The sequence below is a fragment of the Saccopteryx leptura genome, chromosome 13, assembly GCF_036850995.1.
Source record: "Saccopteryx leptura isolate mSacLep1 chromosome 13, mSacLep1_pri_phased_curated, whole genome shotgun sequence".
NCBI lineage: Eukaryota > Metazoa > Chordata > Mammalia > Chiroptera > Emballonuridae > Saccopteryx > Saccopteryx leptura.
Genome location: NC_089515.1, coordinates 47,068,774 through 47,086,666, shown reverse-complemented (window position 1 = coordinate 47,086,666; position 17,893 = coordinate 47,068,774). Strand labels below are relative to the sequence as shown.

The 17,893-nt window shown below is 45.0% G+C and overlaps 1 protein-coding gene across 4 annotated transcripts in view; it reads left to right on the top strand.

The window, feature by feature from the left end:
• AGBL1 (AGBL carboxypeptidase 1) overlaps positions 1 to 17,893 on the top strand; it is an 822,308-nt gene that overhangs the window by 344,991 nt on the left and 459,424 nt on the right. For all 4 annotated transcript variants that reach the window (XM_066355294.1, XM_066355295.1, XM_066355296.1 and 1 more), the window contains one exon: positions 15,027 to 15,156. In XM_066355294.1, the coding sequence (XP_066211391.1) occupies positions 15,027 to 15,156 (130 nt within the window). The remainder of the gene's footprint in view (positions 1 to 15,026; positions 15,157 to 17,893) is intronic.

Here is a 17,893-nt window from a genome sequence, read left to right as displayed (position 1 = left end):
CCACAGCCAAGGCTCCATGGGAGCAAAGTTGGCCTGGGCAGCGAGGACGGCTTCATAGCCTCTGCCTCAGGGTCTAGAATGGCTTTGGTTGCAACAGAGCAATGCCCCAGATGGGCAGAGCATCGCCCCCTAGTGGGCTTGCCAGGAGGATCCGGTCGGGCACATGTGGGAGTCTGTCTGCTTCCCCGCTTCTCACTTTGGAAAAATAAAAAATAAAAAACCCAAAAAACAAAACAACAAAAAAGAATTATGTGACTGTGGACTATTCCACATGGACCTTGAAACTGTAGTTTCTTCAGCTACGAAATAGAGACTGTTTTAAGGATGAAATGATAAGTATAGTGTGGTTTTTTTTACTGTCTTATTTTAATTTCCTTCTTATGCTTTGCTAAAAGTCTCAAAAAATGAAAACAGTCATCTATTAATAGGCTAATTTGTCTTGGAGCTTTTGTACAACAAGCAGTTATTGAGAGCCATTAAATGTAGGACGTGATGATAAGGACTGAAGCAGAGTCAATGAGCATACAAAATTAGTTTATCCTCGCGTGATTCATAATCTAAATATGTGGTCTAGTTAAATGAGAGCTCAGGATTATATTTGATGGTGATGCTGACGTGGGTGTGATGAAGAAATGCTTTAAAAAAATAGAGATTTATTGACCACTGATTATGTACTAAGCATTTTGCTAAGTGCTTCAGAGTGTTATAATACTTTATTCTGAGAGATGAAGAAACACAGTCCTATAAGCTACCAATATTGCCTTTAGACAGAGATTGAGAAGTAGTCCTCGTCTGATACTAAATTTAGCGAAGGTTAGTGATTTGGCCAAATTCACGTAGCATGTGGTGGAACAGACTTAAATGCACGCAGTGTGACTTTGGTAACTAACTACACGTGAATTTCCACCATGTTGTTTTGCCGAGGGAGTTCAGAGCTCGGAGCCGTTGCTATGGATTGGAGTAGGCAAATAAAATCTCAGGAAAGGGGAAGAGCCTGAGGGTCTTTCTGAAAGATGAGCAGGCCGAGAGAGAGAGAGAGAGAGAGAGAGAGAGAGAGAGAGAGAGAGAGAGAGAGATGGACTTTCAGATGTGCTTCCATAAGCAGCTGAGAGAATCCGGTTGGGTGAGCACAGACGGCTGTGAGAGGAAGGGAAGTTGGCTTGCAGGTAGCAGTGGATTTGTGCTGAGTGGTAATAAGAGGTTAAGTTGGCTTGGCGAGTCTGAGAGCAGTCTGCAGACCTTGAATGCCAGCCAAAGTAGTTTGCACATCTTCCTTTAGGTAATGAGAAGCCATTGAAAGAATTTTAATATCATTTTGGAATTATGTCAAATTGGGAGAGAAGCGTTATGAGAAATGGGAGATGAGAAAACCAGTGAGGAGGCAATTACTGCAATTCGGGAAGGAGGTGATCAATCTTGGGTAATTTTTCTCCTTATGAATCTGTGGTTCAAAGAATAAAAGTGTATAGCCCACTCTCCTGTCTTCCTCTCTTTCTATTTCCTTTTGGAAATCTTTATCTAGAATTACGCATTTTTTTAAAGGATAAAGTCACCTTGAATAAAAAGTATGGGTTCTGATCTTTTTTTTTTCTCTTAAAAAAAATGTCAACTCTGAGCCAAACAAAATTAAGAAATTTTCCTAAGATCACATGCTAGCCAGTGGGCACTCTGATTTTCTCTTCAGTGCTGTAAGTGTTAGCTTTCTTGGTTTCTCCTTTCTCCTACCAGGACCAGGAAAGGGCACCGCTGAGTCCCCGATGGTTCTGACCATTGCTTTAATGAGCATGGTATTGGGAGTCATTATTTTCTCTCAGGGGATGGCATGACTGCTTCCTAGCTACTGAAAACCCCAATCAGTAGAAATTATTTTTCTACATCTGTATCCTCTGCCCCTAAGAGATGCATCTGGATTATATCATATATATACCAGATGTCCTCTGGAGAAAGCAGAGAATCACCTCTTTTCTTGCCCCTTCTACCAGTTGCAGGGAAGGGGACAGCAGGGGGACAGTTCTTACTCTCTAGAGACGCCATTTGGCTTGATGAGCTTATCGGGGAGATGGAAATATCCTACTGCTTTCTGGTCCATAAGGAAAAAGTGGCCTTAATAGGCAAGAAGCCTCTGACGCATAGAAAAGAGAAACTAATAAAGAGCTATGGATTCTCGTCGTTCTGAAAGAGAAGCGTGGGGGTTATTTAGTCAAGGGCCCTCACGAGTTTCCCTGGGCGCTCTCTGGTGTAAACATCTTCATCAACTCTACCACCAGGGATCAGAGAATGGAACTCTGCTTGCCACGTTATAAAAAGCCATTTTTTTTTTCCATTTTTCTCATTGTTAATAATGTTGAGCCTTGCATGATCTTTTTTTTTTTTTTTTAATCAGTGGTGTCTCTGTATCAAGGAAAGTACAGTGACTTTTAATCCAAAGCAGACAGCCGCTGTACATAGGTCTGAAGATGATTAGGGAAAATCAATATCCCATAATTAAATCTGTTGAATTAACAGAAAAGAAAAAAAAGGCAATTGCAGGTTTAATTTAGATGTTGGCTGCCCAGAGGAGAAATATTCTGACAGCAGTAGGATGGGGAGTTGGGTTTCATTTATCCCTTAGATCAGTGGTCCCCAAACCCCGGGCAGCGGACCGGTACCTGTCCATGGGCCATTTGGTACGGGTCTGCAGAGAAAGAATAAAGAATTTATGTTATTTCTGTTTTATTTATATTTAAGTCTGAATGATGTTTTATTTTTAAAAAATGACCAGATTCCATCTGTTATATCTAAGACTCACTCTTGACGCTTGTCTGGGTCACGTGATACATTTATCCGTCCCACCCTAAAGGCCGGTCCGTGAAAATATTTTCTGACATTAAACCGGTCCGTGGCCCAAAAAAGGTTGGGGACCACTGCCTTAGATAACGACACTGGTCCCTCTGCTGGGTTGGTGCTGAGAATTTAACAATAACATGGACATCACATCTACCATGAGCTGTGGCTTGATGGTAATCCCCCCAAATGTAAATTCCTAGTAGGGCTTGTTCCCTGCTCTGTTACTCAAGAGAAGTGTAGTATCTGGCACACAGTAGTTGCAACAATATATATTTAGTGAATTAATCAGTAATATATCTTTCTATATAAAACTTTTGTCTTTTGAATGTAATTTGATACCTTGCACCAGCTTGTCAAGTGTGAAGGGGAGCATTAATTTTACATGTGAGAAAGCTGGAGACTAAGATGTCAAAGGACTTCTCAGGCTCATGATCAACTTGTGGCATTAGATGCACCAGCCATAAAATATTAAATGGTGAAATCCTTTAAACAAAGCCTGACTCCAAGTTCAATGTGCAAATCAGATAGGCGCAGTGACACATTGGTTCAGGCAGGTGTGGGGGGCAGACGTCATCCACTTCTGTGGGTTTCTTCTGTCCACCCCTGGGAGACATTGGGTTGATTTGCTGATATGGTAGATAAGACTTTGGGGCATTGTATAGTAACCCTCTCCTTTTGTTACTTAGTTTATTCTTGCCTCAGAAGCTAATCTACCTGTGTGTCCTTAAACAGATTAAGTAACCTCTCTAAATCCCTAATTCCTCATCTGAAAATTGGGAACTGTAATAACAAATGTCTCTTGGGTTATTGTGAAGATAAATGGAGATAACGCATATAAGCAATTAACAGAAGACTGGGCCCTGGCCGGTTGGCTCAGCGGTAGAGCGTCGGCCTAGCGTGCGGAGGACCCGGGTTTGATTCCCGGCCAGGGCACACAGGAGAAGCACCCATTTGCTTCTCCACCCCTCCGCCGCGCTTTCCTCTCTGTCTCTCTCTTCCCCTCCCGCAGCCGAGGCTCCATTGGAGCAAAGATGGCCCGGGCGCTGGGGATGGCTCTGTGGCCTCTGCCTCAGGCGCTAGAGTGGCTCTGGTCGCAACATGGCGACCCCCAGGATGGGCAGAGCATCGCCCCCTGGTGGGCAGAGCGTCGCCCCCTGGTGGGCGTGCTGGGTGGATCCCGGTCGGGTGCATGCGGGAGTCTGTCTGACTGTCTCTCCCTGTTTCCAGCTTCAGAAAAGATGAAAAAAAAAACCCAAAAACAAAAAACAGAAGACTGGTACAAAACAGGGACTCCATGAATGTGATTGGTGATGGTGATAGTATGATGATGATGGTGGTGATGGTAATGGTGATAATGGTGATGGAGGTGATGATGGTGATGGTGGTGATGGAGATGATGGTGTTAGTGATGGAGGTGATGATGATGATGGTGATGATGATGATGGTGATGGTGGTGATGATGGTGATGATGGTGATGGTGATGATGGTGATGGTGGTGGTGGTGGTGATGGTGATGATGATGGTGGTGGTGGTAATGGTGGTGACGGTGGTGATGGTGATGGTGATGATGGTGATGATGGTGGTGGTGGTGATGGTGGTGATGGTGGTGATGGTGGTGATGGTGATTATAGTGACAGCAATAATGGTGAGGAGGAGAAAAAGCAGTTTTTCCACAGTCATCTGGCCTGAAACAAAAAGCCTAAGTGGACCTTATTTGTTTGTTTCATGGTGATGAATCTGGCAATAGTAAATGAAATATAATAATTACGCATTTTATTTTGTATCACAGACACGGCAACTAAGAAAAAAATAAACATCAAGAATAATGTGTTTTTGCTTTTGTGGTGTCGGAAAGCATTTGAAAGTTTAAAACCTATTTTGTTTTGCATTGATTTTGGCTTAATGACCACTGATGAAGGACATTTCATTTAGGCCATTTCAAATTGCATCACTGAGTGGCATTTTATTGATGTTAATATACATTTATTAAATAATTTCTGTGGACCAGGGGCTCTTCCTGGCTTTGGAGACTCGGAGATGGGACAAGACACGATCTTACCTTGAGAGGGCTGACCACCTGGGAGAGAAAACTATTACCATACGTAAAATAAATTCTTTGGCAGATATATCCTCACATTACTTTTATAAAAATTGAAATTGTCCATGTCTCTGTGATCATTTCACTTGTCTGACTTTGTTATGTGATACATTTCTAAGTCTGGGTCCATGAAAATATTATTCCCTGGATATTTGAATATGGGCAACAAAATGTTTGCACTTAAAGATCAATTTTGCTTGAATACAAATTTTTTTTTGAGAGCAAGAGAGAGGGGGAGGAGAGAGAGATGAAAGGAGAGAGAGAGAAAAAAAAACATCAATTTGTTTCTCCACTTTATGCACCCATTGATTACTTCAGGGGTCCCCAAACTATGGCCCACGGGCCACATGTGGCCCCCTGAGGCCATTTATCCAGCCCCCGCCGCACTTCCGGAAGAGGTACCTCTTTCATTGGTGGTCAGTGAGAGACGCAAAGCTCACATACAGTACTACTTCCAGTGACGTGGGATGCATGCCTCATGGCTCCAGAAGCACGTCACATCACTTGTTACATCTAGCAGTGACAAATATGGAACCGGACATTGACCATCTCATTAGCCAAAAGCAGGCCCGTAGTTCCCATTGAAATACTGGTCAGTTTATTGATTTAAATTTACTTGTTCTTTACTTTAAATATTGTATTTGTTCCTGTTTTGTTTTTTTACTTTAAAATAAGATATGTGCAGTGTGCATAGGGATTTGTTCATAGTTTTTTTTTATAGTCTGGCCCTCCCGTGGTCTGAGGGACAGTGAACTGACCCCCTGTGTAAAAAGTTTGGGGACCCCTGGATTACTTCTTATATGTGCCCTGATGAGGCTTGAACCGGTGACCTTGGGATTGAGCCAGGGACCTTAGCGCTCTGGGAGGACACTGTGCACTGTGCTATGAGCCAGAGCTGGATGCAAAATCTTTGCCTTGTTATTTTTTTTCTTTAAATGTCTTATTTAATACTTTGAATATCACTATTTGATTGTCATCAGAAGCATTGCTATCAAAAAGGGTTAATTTATGCAATTATTCCTTTCTAAGTCACATGCTTTTATGCCAGGATTCCCAATGAGGTGTTTTTCGCCCTTGAAAATTCAGTACTATTACTATATTATGTCATGATGTTGGTTTTTCTGGGTCAATATTCTCAGACACATAACTATTTCAATATGTAGCCTTGAATTTCTTGAATATAAGAGTTTTCTTAAGATAGGCTTTAGCATTTGTTCTGACCTGTGGCTTTGTTTTTCTTTCTTTATTAGTACGTTGGAGGTTGTTTGCCTGTCTTCAATATTTGTCACTGACTTTTGAATCCTTCTTATCTCTGCTATTTCCTTAGGATTAAAAAATGTTTTCCTTTTCGCATTTTTCTCTTGAGTGATTACTTGGCTGTATTTATTCACCCTGGAGTTGCCCTAGTGTAGGGCTTATTTACAAAAGGGTATTTTCTGTTTCTAACCATTTATTGAGTTGTTCCATCATTACTGAGTTTTTCTAATGCTAACAGGTTGTTTCATGAATTATAGAATTTCTTCCATTTTAAAATTGTAACTTGCAAACATCTTTTAGTGTGTACTTTGATATAATTTATGTGTCAAAACATTATAATAATTGTATTTAAAAAATCCTGTATTGTTTTTCCTTAGCCTCCCCACATGCTAACATCTCACACGTCCTGTAGGAAAAGGATCAAATCCAGGAAATGAACGTCAGTGCACTAGTATTAATTACTCTGCACACACTTAGATTTCACCACCTGTGCTAATAATATCCTTTCTCCAGAATTACAACAAGGCATTTAGTAATCATGCGTTCTTAGCCTCCTCCTATCTGAAATAGTTCCTCGGTCTTTTAGTTTGTTTGTTTTTCTTGATGAGTGCCAGTCTGTTATTTGGAGAATGTACCTCAATTAGGATTTGTCTGATGTTTTCTTGTGATTAAATTCAGAGTTTGTATTTTTGTCAAGAGCACCACATAGGTGATGTGCCCATCATAGGTCACCGTATCAGGGAATGGGTTGTTGCAACGTCTCTCTAATGATGACGTTAACTTCAACTTCTTGGTTAAGGTGCTATTGGCTAGGTTTCTTCCCCATAAAGTTACTGTTTTCCCTTTTGGAAGTAATAAGTATCATATGAAGAGATACTTCTGAGAAATGTCAATATTTTGTTACCCGTCATACCTTCAATCCTCTAACTTTGGCATCCATTGATGGTTGTTTGCAACAATTACTATGATGTTTGCCAAATGATAACTTCTTAAATTTTTCTTCATTCCATCTCTATATTTTTTAATCCAATTTATTGGAGTGACCTTGGTTAATGAAATTACACAGGTCTTAGGGGTAGAATTATATAATACATCATCTATATATCATATTGTGTGTTCACACCCCAAATCAAGGCTCCTCCGTCACCATTTGTCCCCTCTTCCCCCTCCCCGCCCCCCCCACACCCTTCCCTCTGGTAACCACCATACTATTGTCTGTGTAGGAGTCGCTGAGGTTTTCTGTTTGTCTGTTTTGCTTACTCCCTTCACCTTTTTACCCAGCCCCCTGCTCTCTCCCCTCTGACAGCTGTCGCTCTGTCCTCTGCACCCGTGAGTCTTCCCGTTTGGTTTGTTGGTTTATTTGTTCATTGGATTCCACACACGAGTGAAATCATAAGGCCCGGGCTCATCCCACTCAGTGCAATGCTCTCCAGGTCTGTCCACTCCTTTTGTATTTGCAGGACACCTGGGTTGGTCTCTTTTCTTGCCCTGCCCTTTAGATGCTCGACTCTGAACATTTTATATGACAAAAAGAAAAAAAAAATCCTAATACTATGTCCCTAGTAACCCTGATTGTTTTGAGCTTTGCAACTCGGGCCTTAAGAGGAAGGTGCTGTCTGTTTCCCCCTCGCTCCTCCCGCTGTGCACCCAAGCAGTGCTCCTGTGGAAGGCTCCGGGCCACGTCCACTCGGTGCTGCCCCGGGCTGTCCCCTCGTGTTCCCAAGGCCCTGGGGCACCTTCCCCGTTAGAGACAGTCTCCTCCTGCGCCCATGCGGCCTCCTGTTCCTCGGATGCATGGCACATGGCGATGCCACTTGCTAACCCTCAAATGCCCTGCCCCTCGTTCAACTTCTGAGCTGGGGGCACTAACGTTACAAAGCCTGGCATCATTCATGCAGTTGGGTGGCCTCCGTGTCTCCATTTATTGGTCCTGGAGAAATGGGGGAGTTTTGAATCATTTTATTATCTCACTGCAGCTTTATGGATTCTCCTTTAGGAAGTGACTGTTTGACCATTTCAATTGAGATGCTATTTTTTTTGGTTGTAAAATGATTATATTTGCAAGAGATCAGAAGCCTTTTCTTCTTCTTTTTTTTTTTTTGTATTTTTTTTTCTGAAGTTGGAAACAGGGAGTCAGTCAGACAGACTCCTGCGTGCGCCCGACTGGGATCCACCCGGCACGCCCACCAGGGGGCGATGCTCTGCCCATCTGGGGCGTCGCTCCGTTGCATCCAGAGCCATTCTAGTGCCTGAGGCAGAGGCCATGGAGCCATCCTCAGCGCCCAGGCCAACTTTGCTCCAATGGAGCCTCAGCTGTAGGAGGAGAAGAGAGAGAGAGGAAGGAGAGGGGGAGGGGTGGAGAAGCAGATGGGTGCTTCTCCTGTGTGCCCTGACCGGGAATCGAATCTGGGACTCCTGCACACCAGGCCGACGCTCAACCACTGAGCCAACCGGCCAGGGCTTTTTTTTTTTTTTTTTTTTTTTTTTTTTTTTTGGCGAGAGAAAGAGAGAGAGAGAGAGAGAGAGAGAGAGAGAGAGAGAGAAACATCGAGCTGCTCCTATATGTGCCCTGACCAGAGATTTGAACCAGCAACATCCATGCTCTGGGATGACACTCCAACCAACCAAGCTATCTGGGCAGGGATTAATTTAATTTATTTTTTTAGAGTGACAGAAAGAGGGAGGGAGAAAGGGGAGGAAGAAAGGAAGCATTCATCTGTTGTTCCACTCAATTATGCATTCTTTGTTTGCTTCCTATGTGTCCCTGACTGGGGATCAAACCTGCGTTGTTGTAGTTTGGGGACGACACTCAACCAACTGAGCTAACCAGCTAGAGTTTTTTTGGTTTTGTTTTTTTTAAGAAAAGGAGTGTGTTCTACCAAAAACTGAAGGTTTAATGCTTAGAGGCTTTTTTAGACGTGGTCTGCAAATGCCTTCAAAGCACAGCAGATAATATCAGGGGTAGTGAAGCAGTCAGAGGTGAAAATTCAGAGAGCTGGCGTGGGAGGTGGGAGGGCGGTGTGCTTGCCCCACCAGAACCATCGGAACCGTCGGAACCATCGGAAACGCTCACAGTTCACATAAAACAACCAGGCTCAGTTCTGGTCAGGAAGCCTACCTTTGAACCGCCTCTTAGGATGTGGGATCTAGCATTGGGGGGACCAACCGTCTCAGTTTGCCGGGGATGGAGGGGTGTCTTGGAATGCAGGAATCTTGAGGCCAAAGCTGTGACCTTGCTGGACACACTGGGTGATTGGTCCTGGTCTAGAACTAGCATACTTGGTGCATATAAGCTGTATCTTAAAGTAGACTATAGTTAAGCAAAAGCTTTTTTAAAAAATGATGCTTAGTTGTATCAAATGATGTCACCTATGAAAACCACAAGGAAATGGGTTTGCTTTTTTTTTTTTTTCCCTCTGTAAGTTTGCAATTTTCAATGAAGAAAAAAAATAGCAATACATACAATTTTTGCAATTTTCAGTGGGGAAAAATAATAGCAATACTTATCTTTTTTTTTCTATAAGCCAAGCAGGATTTGAAACTATTTGAAGGATGACCCCTTTTTCAGAGATGGAGGCACTGAATTTATTGCCAGCCAGTCGTAGCTGTCCATCTGCTAACTCCCTTCACATAGAGGGAGCAGCTGTCATTTCAGAAATGGTACAGCAGATAATAAGACGGGGTGCGTTTCATCTTCAGATGCTTAAAGCAAATCCCTAGGAAGGACGGCGGCCGTTCCTTTGACTGCACGCATCTCTAATATGATTAACACAAAATGCCAAATGGATCTGGAGATTGGAAGCCGATGAATTCGCTTTTAAGGGGAAATCATTCAAAGTAGGTGTAGTGCATATTGTAATAAGCTGCAATTGCATCAAGAGAGGAATGGCGAGAACCAAAGGTGCACACAGAAGGATTCTCAAAACCCTGGCTACATGTCAAGCCCTGAGTACAAATACAAACATCTGAGCTTCCCCAGTCCTCACACCCTCTGCGTACCAGCAGTTTGCCTCCACTCCTTCTTTTTTTTTTTTTTTTTTTGTATTTTTCCAAAGCTGGAAACGGGGAGGCAGTCAGACAGACTTCCGCATGTGCCCGACCGGGATCCACCCGGCACGCCCACCAGGGGGCGATGCTCTGCCCATCCGGGGCGTTGCTCTGTTGCAACCAGAGCCATTCTAGTGCCTGCGCCTGAGGCAGAGGCCATGGAGCCATCCCCATCGCCCGGGCCATCTTTTGCTCCAATGGAGTCTTGGCTGCGGGAGGGGAAGAGAGAGACAGAGAGGAAGGAGAGGGGGAGGGGTGGAGAAGCAGATGGGCGCTTCTCCTGTGTGCCCTGGCTGGGAATCGAACCCAGGACTTCCACAAGCCAGGCCGACACTCTACCACTGAGCCAACCGGCCAGGGCCTCCACTCCTTCTAAACAGACAAAATTTACCCCAACTAACAGCTTCCTTCACCTTGGCCCTGTTTGTCTTCCCAAATTTGCGAACTTCAATAATCTTAGATTCTATCCTCCACCCATTTCTACTGTTTAATAGCCCAAAGTTTAATCAACAGTTTCTATTGCTTATTCCTGTGTGATTTTTCTTTTCTAAGTGGAAGGAGGGGAGATAGTGAGACAGACTTCTACATGTGCCCCAACCAGGATCCATCTGGCAACCCCATCTTGGGCCAATGCTTGAATCAACCAAGCTAGTTTTAGTGCCTGAGGCGGTAGCTTGGACCAACAAAGCTATCCTTGGTGCCTGGGGCCTGATGCTCGAACCAATCAAGCCACTGGCTGTGGGAGGGGAAGAAGGAGAGAAGAGGAAGAGGAGAGGGAGAGAAGCAGATGGTCGCTTCCGTTGTGTGCCCTGACCAGGGATCAGACCCGAGGCATTCATATGCCAAGCCGACGTTCTATCAACTGAGCCACCAGCCAGGGCCTCCTGTGCAATTTTTAAAGATTATTTCTTTTCTCTTTGGTCCCCTAGCTCCACCCTTAATTGTCCTCAAATGGTACTTACAACAGACCACAGTCCTCTTGCCACATCCCTAGTCAAGATTCTTCTCCCTTCCAGTCAATCTGCATGTAGTTCCCTGGTAGCTCTTCCAAAGGAAAAAAAAAATCAGGGTGAAATAAGGAACCTGTGAACGTAGTCCAGGCGGTGCTCGGTATTCCTGAGCGTCGCAGGTGTGGATAGGATGTAGCTCCAGACACAGGTGGCGTGTGCTCAGTATACAGGTGGGGACGGAACATGGGCGTGGACAAAGGTGGACATAGAGTTATGGAGACATTTCTGCATGGAGAGATCAAAAATAAGTACCATTTCATTGGCTCGTCGCCATGATCCTGGGTAGTAGGTTCAGTGCACAGGACTATTCATTTTCTGAGTCCCCACATCCCATCCCTGATGGTAGAGCTGAAAGTTGGGACCAAATCTTCTTAATTGAAACTCCGGCTTATTCTGATTGCTGCACAAAGTTTTATTTTATTTTATTTTCGGGGATTGTAATCTAGAGTGGCATCTCTGCTGTGTGGTAGCCCCCGCCCCCATCCGCCTTGATGGAGCTTCTTCGATAGATTCTTAGTTACAGGACTAATGCTTAACTAGACTTCAGGAGGTTCTCAGTGACGGTTGCTCTGTAGTTTAGTGGTAGTTTTGATGCGATTGTGTGTGTGTGTGTGTGTGTGTGTGTGTGGGGGACACAGCATTTACCTACGCTGCCATCTTGACTGGCGTTTTCCTGGTGAACATCACCCCTGAACTTGTCATCCAGGGAGCCCATGGAAAGAAGAGGTCGGCTGAATGGACATGAACTTGCTGGCCCTGGACACGTGTGATGCCTGCATTCTCATTTACACAAACCAGTGCTGTTCAGGGGCCTCGGCTGACCTCATCACTTTGCACGGTACAGAGCAAAAACACGTTCCCAGTGTTGGTGAGAATCCAGGTCAAGGAAGGGAGAAACCGAGGTCCTATGAGGTTGTGCCTGCAAGGACCTTGATTTGAGACGAGAGTATTTAAACGGCAGGTATGTGCAGAAGCAGGTCAGGAACGCCAGTGGCCTTTGGTGGCTATCTGCAGTAAAGCTCTGCTTCACATTTTACCTGCTTTCTTAATTGCTAGGCAGAGCAGATAAACCGTATTTCTAGATGTTGCTGCTGTTAAAAAAAAAAAAAAAGAAGAAAGAAAGAAAAAACCTACCATTTCTCAAGTCAAAATATTTTAATGGTAAAATCATGATCAATGATTAACCTAAAGATTTTTCGTTTCAAGAGCAGTAAGAGGGGGCTGCCAAGCAGCAGGGAACTAATATGTAAAGATAATTTCAGACACATGAAGATGAAAAAAGTGGTCAGAGGAGGAGACTGAACCTTTTTTCTTCCACCTCCAAGATTTATTGAAAATGGTATTTAAAAAAACCCAGGCAATGTATCTGACTCTACATTTAAATGCTAGTGCACCTGTTTATTCCAGATTATTTACTGAAGGGTTTTTATGGTAACAAAGAAACTGTGCCTGTCCCCAGGAAGCTCACCATTGAACAGAGGAGACAGATGCAAAAATGGATGGATGGATGATAAAAAGATAGATAGAGAGCTAAACCCATTCAAAATGGTTTTATAAAAACTGATTAAGGGACTCTCTGAATATTATTGCAACTAATAGGAGCAGAATGCAATGGCCTGGGGGTCGGGAGAAGTTTCCCTGCAGAGCTAGTCTCCTGAAAGCTGAGCTGGTGGGAAGGGGCGGAGCAGAGGGGAGGCCCGCTAACAGGACAGAAGGAACTGTAAGCCATTTGATGGGGCTGCAGTATGGAAGGACAGGGCGGCGGGAGGTGGGGGCAGGCTGTGGGGAGGGAGGTTGGCAGGCCGGAAGATGCAGGTGCTGTAAGATGCTATGCTGCTCCTCCCAGTGCATGGCACTTTTACTCGGCAGACCTACTGAGCGAGTGACATCTTAGTGGGACTGTCGGGAGCCTCCCCTGAGCATGGGCTGCACTTGCTCACCTCTGGTGACATGGGCGGTTAGGGTGGCCTCCCCTGCTGCCCAGCCTCCCTCTGCGTTGCACTCAGTGTCATCCCTGACTGGCCTGCTGCCTTTGTACAAGACCACGCTGCTTTCAGCAGTGAACATCTCCATTTCCCCAGTGAGGGATGCTATGATTTTGAGCTCATTTCCAGCACTAATATTCTATGATGATGTCTTTGAGAAAGATCCTCTGGCTCTCTGGGTAAATGTCAAGCTTTCTCTGCCATCTGGAAGGATAGGGAGGAAGCAAGGTGACAGGACAAAGAGCCTTATACTACTTCAAGAGGCATGGATATAGAGCTTAGTTTTTTTTTTTGTTTTTTTTTTGTGTTTTTTTTTTTACAGAGAGAGGTATAGATAGGGACAGACAGACAGGAACAGAGAGAGATGAGAAGCATCAATCATCAGTTTTTTGTTGCGAGACCTTAGTTGCTCATTGATTGCTTTCTCATATGTGCCTTGACCGTGGGCCTTCAGCAGACCGAGTAACCCCTTGCTTGAGCCAGGAACCTTGGGTCCAAGCTGATGAACTTTGCTCAAACCAGATGAGCCCACGCTCAAGCTGGCAACCTCGGGGTCTCGAACCTGGGTCCTCTACATCCCAGTCCGATGCTCTATTCACTGTGCCACTGCCTGGTCAGGCTAGAGCAGGTGTCCCCAAACTACGGTCCGTGGGCCACATGCGGCCCCCTGAGGCCATTTATCCGGCCCCCTGCTGCACTTCCAGAAGGGGCACCTCTTTCATTGGTGATCAGTGAGAGGAGCACTGTATGTGGTGGCCCTCTAATAGTCTGAGGGACAGTGAACTGGCCCCCTGTGTAAAAAGTTTGGGGACCCCTGGGAGCTTAGTTCTTAATGATACCACCTTGAGCTATTTTTTTTTCCCAGTCATTTTTGAGCTTCAGTCTCTTCATGGGGGTACAGTAACATCCACCTAGTGGAGTGGTCGGGCCAGCTGGAAACACTATCTCTAACTCATCCAGCATATAAGATTAAGCTCAATTTATTGTTTATAGAACTGAAGGTCCCATAATCTAGAGCAGGCGTCCCCAAACTACGGCCCGCGGGCCGCAATGCGGCCCCCTGAGGCCATTTATCCAGCCCCCACTGTACTTCTGGAAGGGGCACCTCTTTCATTGGTGGTCAGTGAGAGGACCACTGTATTTGGCAGCCCTCCAATGGTCTAAGGGACGGTGAACTGGCCCCCTGTGTAAAAAGTTTGGAGACCCCTGATCTAGAGCAATTTATAAGATGCATCCTCTGTGGAAGTACAGAGAGGGGTACTACACTCCCCAAACGTCGTCTTCAGTATTAATAATCAGGACACTCTGGGGACTTAGAGGACAAATCTTCAGCCTTCAGGACCTCTGCAAACTGAAGTCAACTGGGCAGAAGTTAGAGGGATGTTGGCTTCATTGGTTTAATTGTTGGTCTAGTCCAGGGGTAGTCAACCTTTTTATACCTACCGCCCACTTTTGTACCTCTGTTAGTAGTAAAATTTTCTAACCGCCCACCGGTTCCACAGTCATGGTGATTTATAAAGTAGGGAAGTAACTTTACTTTATAAAATTTATAAAGCAGAGTTACAACAAGTTAAAGCATATAATAATAATTACTTACCCAGTACTTTATGTCGGATTTTCGCTAAGTTTGACAGTCTTTTTATTTATACTTTGGTTGCTCCACTACCGTCCACCTTGAAAGCTGGAACGCCCACTAGTGGGCGGTAGGAACCAGGTTGACTACCACTGCTCTAGTCAATGTCAATTTTCTCAAGTTATTTTCTTCTAAATATGCATTTGTTTGCTTGTCGTTTGTCCCCACAGTCACAGGTGCTCCCTGCGAGGGGAGGATTTGAACAGACAGTGGCTCGCGCCCCGCCCCCAGCTCCAGCCGACCATCTACCACGCCAAAGGCCTCCTCTACTACCTGAGAAGCATCGGCCACAGCCCTGTGGTGAGTCACCCCCTTCCCTCTGCAGTCGGCTGACTCCTTCCAGCTTCCAGGAGGCCGGTCACTTTCTGTTAAAGCAAGAAAACCAGACACAAGCCAAAACCTGGGTATGACAAGCTTCCGTGGGACAGTGCCACAAACTGGGGGGGTTTAAAACAGCGGAAAAGTGTTCTCTCACATTCCTGGAGGCTAGAAGTCTGAAATGAAAGTGTCAGTGAGTCATGATCTCTCTGAAGACTCTAGGGAAGAATGCTGTATTGTGTCTGTGTTTCAATAGTTCTCTTTTTATAAACACATCAGTCAGGGCCCACTCTAGTTCAGTATGGCCTCATCTTGGTTTGTACCCTCACAGATCCTGTTTCTGAATAAGGTTCCACTCAAGGCACTGAGGATTAGAGCTTCAGCAATGTTGGGGGAAGACACAGTTTAACTCACAACAAAGGCACCCATTGGTTCAAGTCAAGATGGCGGTATAGGTAAATGCTGTGCTTGCCTCTCCCACAACCACATCAAAATTACAACCACAGTTTAACTCACAACAAAGGCACCCATTGGTTCAAGTCAAGATGGCAGTATAGGTAAATGCTATGCTTGCCTCTCCCACAACCACATCAAAATTACAACCACAGTTTAACTCACAACAAAGGCACCCATTTGTTCAAGTCAGGATGGCGGTATAGGTAAATGCTATGCTTGCCTCTCCCACAACCACATCAAAATTACAACCACAGTTTAACTCACAACAAAGGCACCCATTGGTTCAAGTCAAGATGGCAGTATAGGTAAATGCTATGCTTGACTCTCCCACAACCACATCAAAATTACAACTCAACTACAGAACAGCCGTCATGGAGAACCTCCTGAAGTCTAGCTAGGCTTAAGACTTATAACTAAGAATCTATAGAAGAAGTTACGTCAAGACTGACAGGAGGGGCGGAGACACAGAACAGGCTGGTCCCCCACCACATGTGTTGTGTAATAGTCAGGAGGGATGTCTTATTAAATTCCAATGATGATTCGGGCTGTGTCCTGGGCATATTTCATATCAGAGTTTTTCTCCCAAACCTGTAGCAACTGTGCAATGGATGAAGAACAGGCTATTTGAAACCAGAGGCTTAGGCTCAAATGATGGTCTGAAACCAATCATTTATTGACTACAAGCTGTGAGCATGTCTGTCTGCAAAATTATGGAGGGTCACATGTCCAGATTTTCTGTGCACATCTAACCAGGGGAACTTAAAATAGCATGGAGAAGCTCAGGGGTAAGACACCTTGGTCACCTCTGTCATTAACTACTTTATTATTATTATTATTATTATTATTATTATTATTGAGAGGAGGGGAGACAGAGAGACAGACTCTTGCATGTGCCCCGACCAGGATGCACCCCGCAATCCCCATACTGGACGATGCTCTGCCCATCTGGGGCTGTTGCTCCATTGCTCAGCTGCTCCGCAAATGAGTGATTCCAGCACCTGAGGCAGGGCCCCGGAGCCATCCTCAGCACCTGGGGCCAACCTGTTCCAACTGAGTCATGGCTATGGGAGGGTAAGAGAGAGAGAAGGGGGGGGAAGGGTAGAGAAGTAGATGGTCACTTCTCCTGTGTTCCCTGACTGGGAATCGAACCTGGGACTTCCACATGTTTGGTTGACACTCTACCACTGAGCCAATCAGCCAGGGCCTATTAACCACTCTTTGATCCTGTGTTTGGTGGCACATTCAGTGAATATCTATTGAAACAGTGGGTAAATATGTAATATAGAACCTTATTGAAATCTCAAAAAGAGTGAGAGGCCTAGGGATTCCCCTGAGGTGGCTGGGAAGTGGGTGACAGAGTTGGGATTCAGTGCTGATCTGCTTTTCTGTCCTATAAACCCATCTTTCTCCAGCACTGGCTTGTCAGTGGGGTGTGCTGGGGGTCCCCAGGACTGTCCTCAAGTCCAGTGACTGAACCTAGAAAGACTCGCAGACTCAGAGTAGCTGTTACGCTCCTAAGGATGGTTGATTACAGTGAAAGGAGGTAAATTAAAGTCAGCAAGGGGAGAAGGTGCATGCATTTGCAGGTGTTTGCTCCCAGAGAGTTGTGTGGACAGTGCTTAATTCTCAAGCAATGACGTGTGAGAACACATAGAGTGGGGCCACCCAGGGAAGCTCGCTGTGATGAGCTTTGGTGTCCAGGATTTTTGGTGGCAGTTTGTAGACACCCCAACCATGGCTTTTAGTTAGCCAGGCTAAGGGGACACTTTGTAGCCCAAGATCCCCACCATAAATCACATGTCAGTATCAACCCTCTGTCATGACCCAAGGACCCAGGTAAAGAAAGATACTCTTATCCAGCAGAATATTTTAAGAATGTCCAGGTAATCTCTCAAGAGCCAATCAGGAACCAGACCTTCCTTTGGACTTTTAGGGTTTGAATTCAGACTTGCTCAGTGAACTCTTTGTTGCAAAGACAGCAAAGCATATCCTTTCCCCTTAAGAATCTATGCTCTGGCCTTGGCCAGTTGGCTCAGTGGATAAAGTGGCAGCCCAGCATATGGACGTCCTGGGTTCGATTCCTGGTGAGGGCACATAAGAAAAGCCACCATCTGCTTCTTTCCCCCTCCCTCTACTCCTTTTCTCTCTCTCTTCTCCTCTTGCAGCCGGTGGCTCAATTGGTTTGAGCATCGGCCCTGGGCACTGAGGATGGTTCAGTTGGTCCAAGCTCATCAGCCTCAGGTGCTAAAAATAGCTTGGTTGA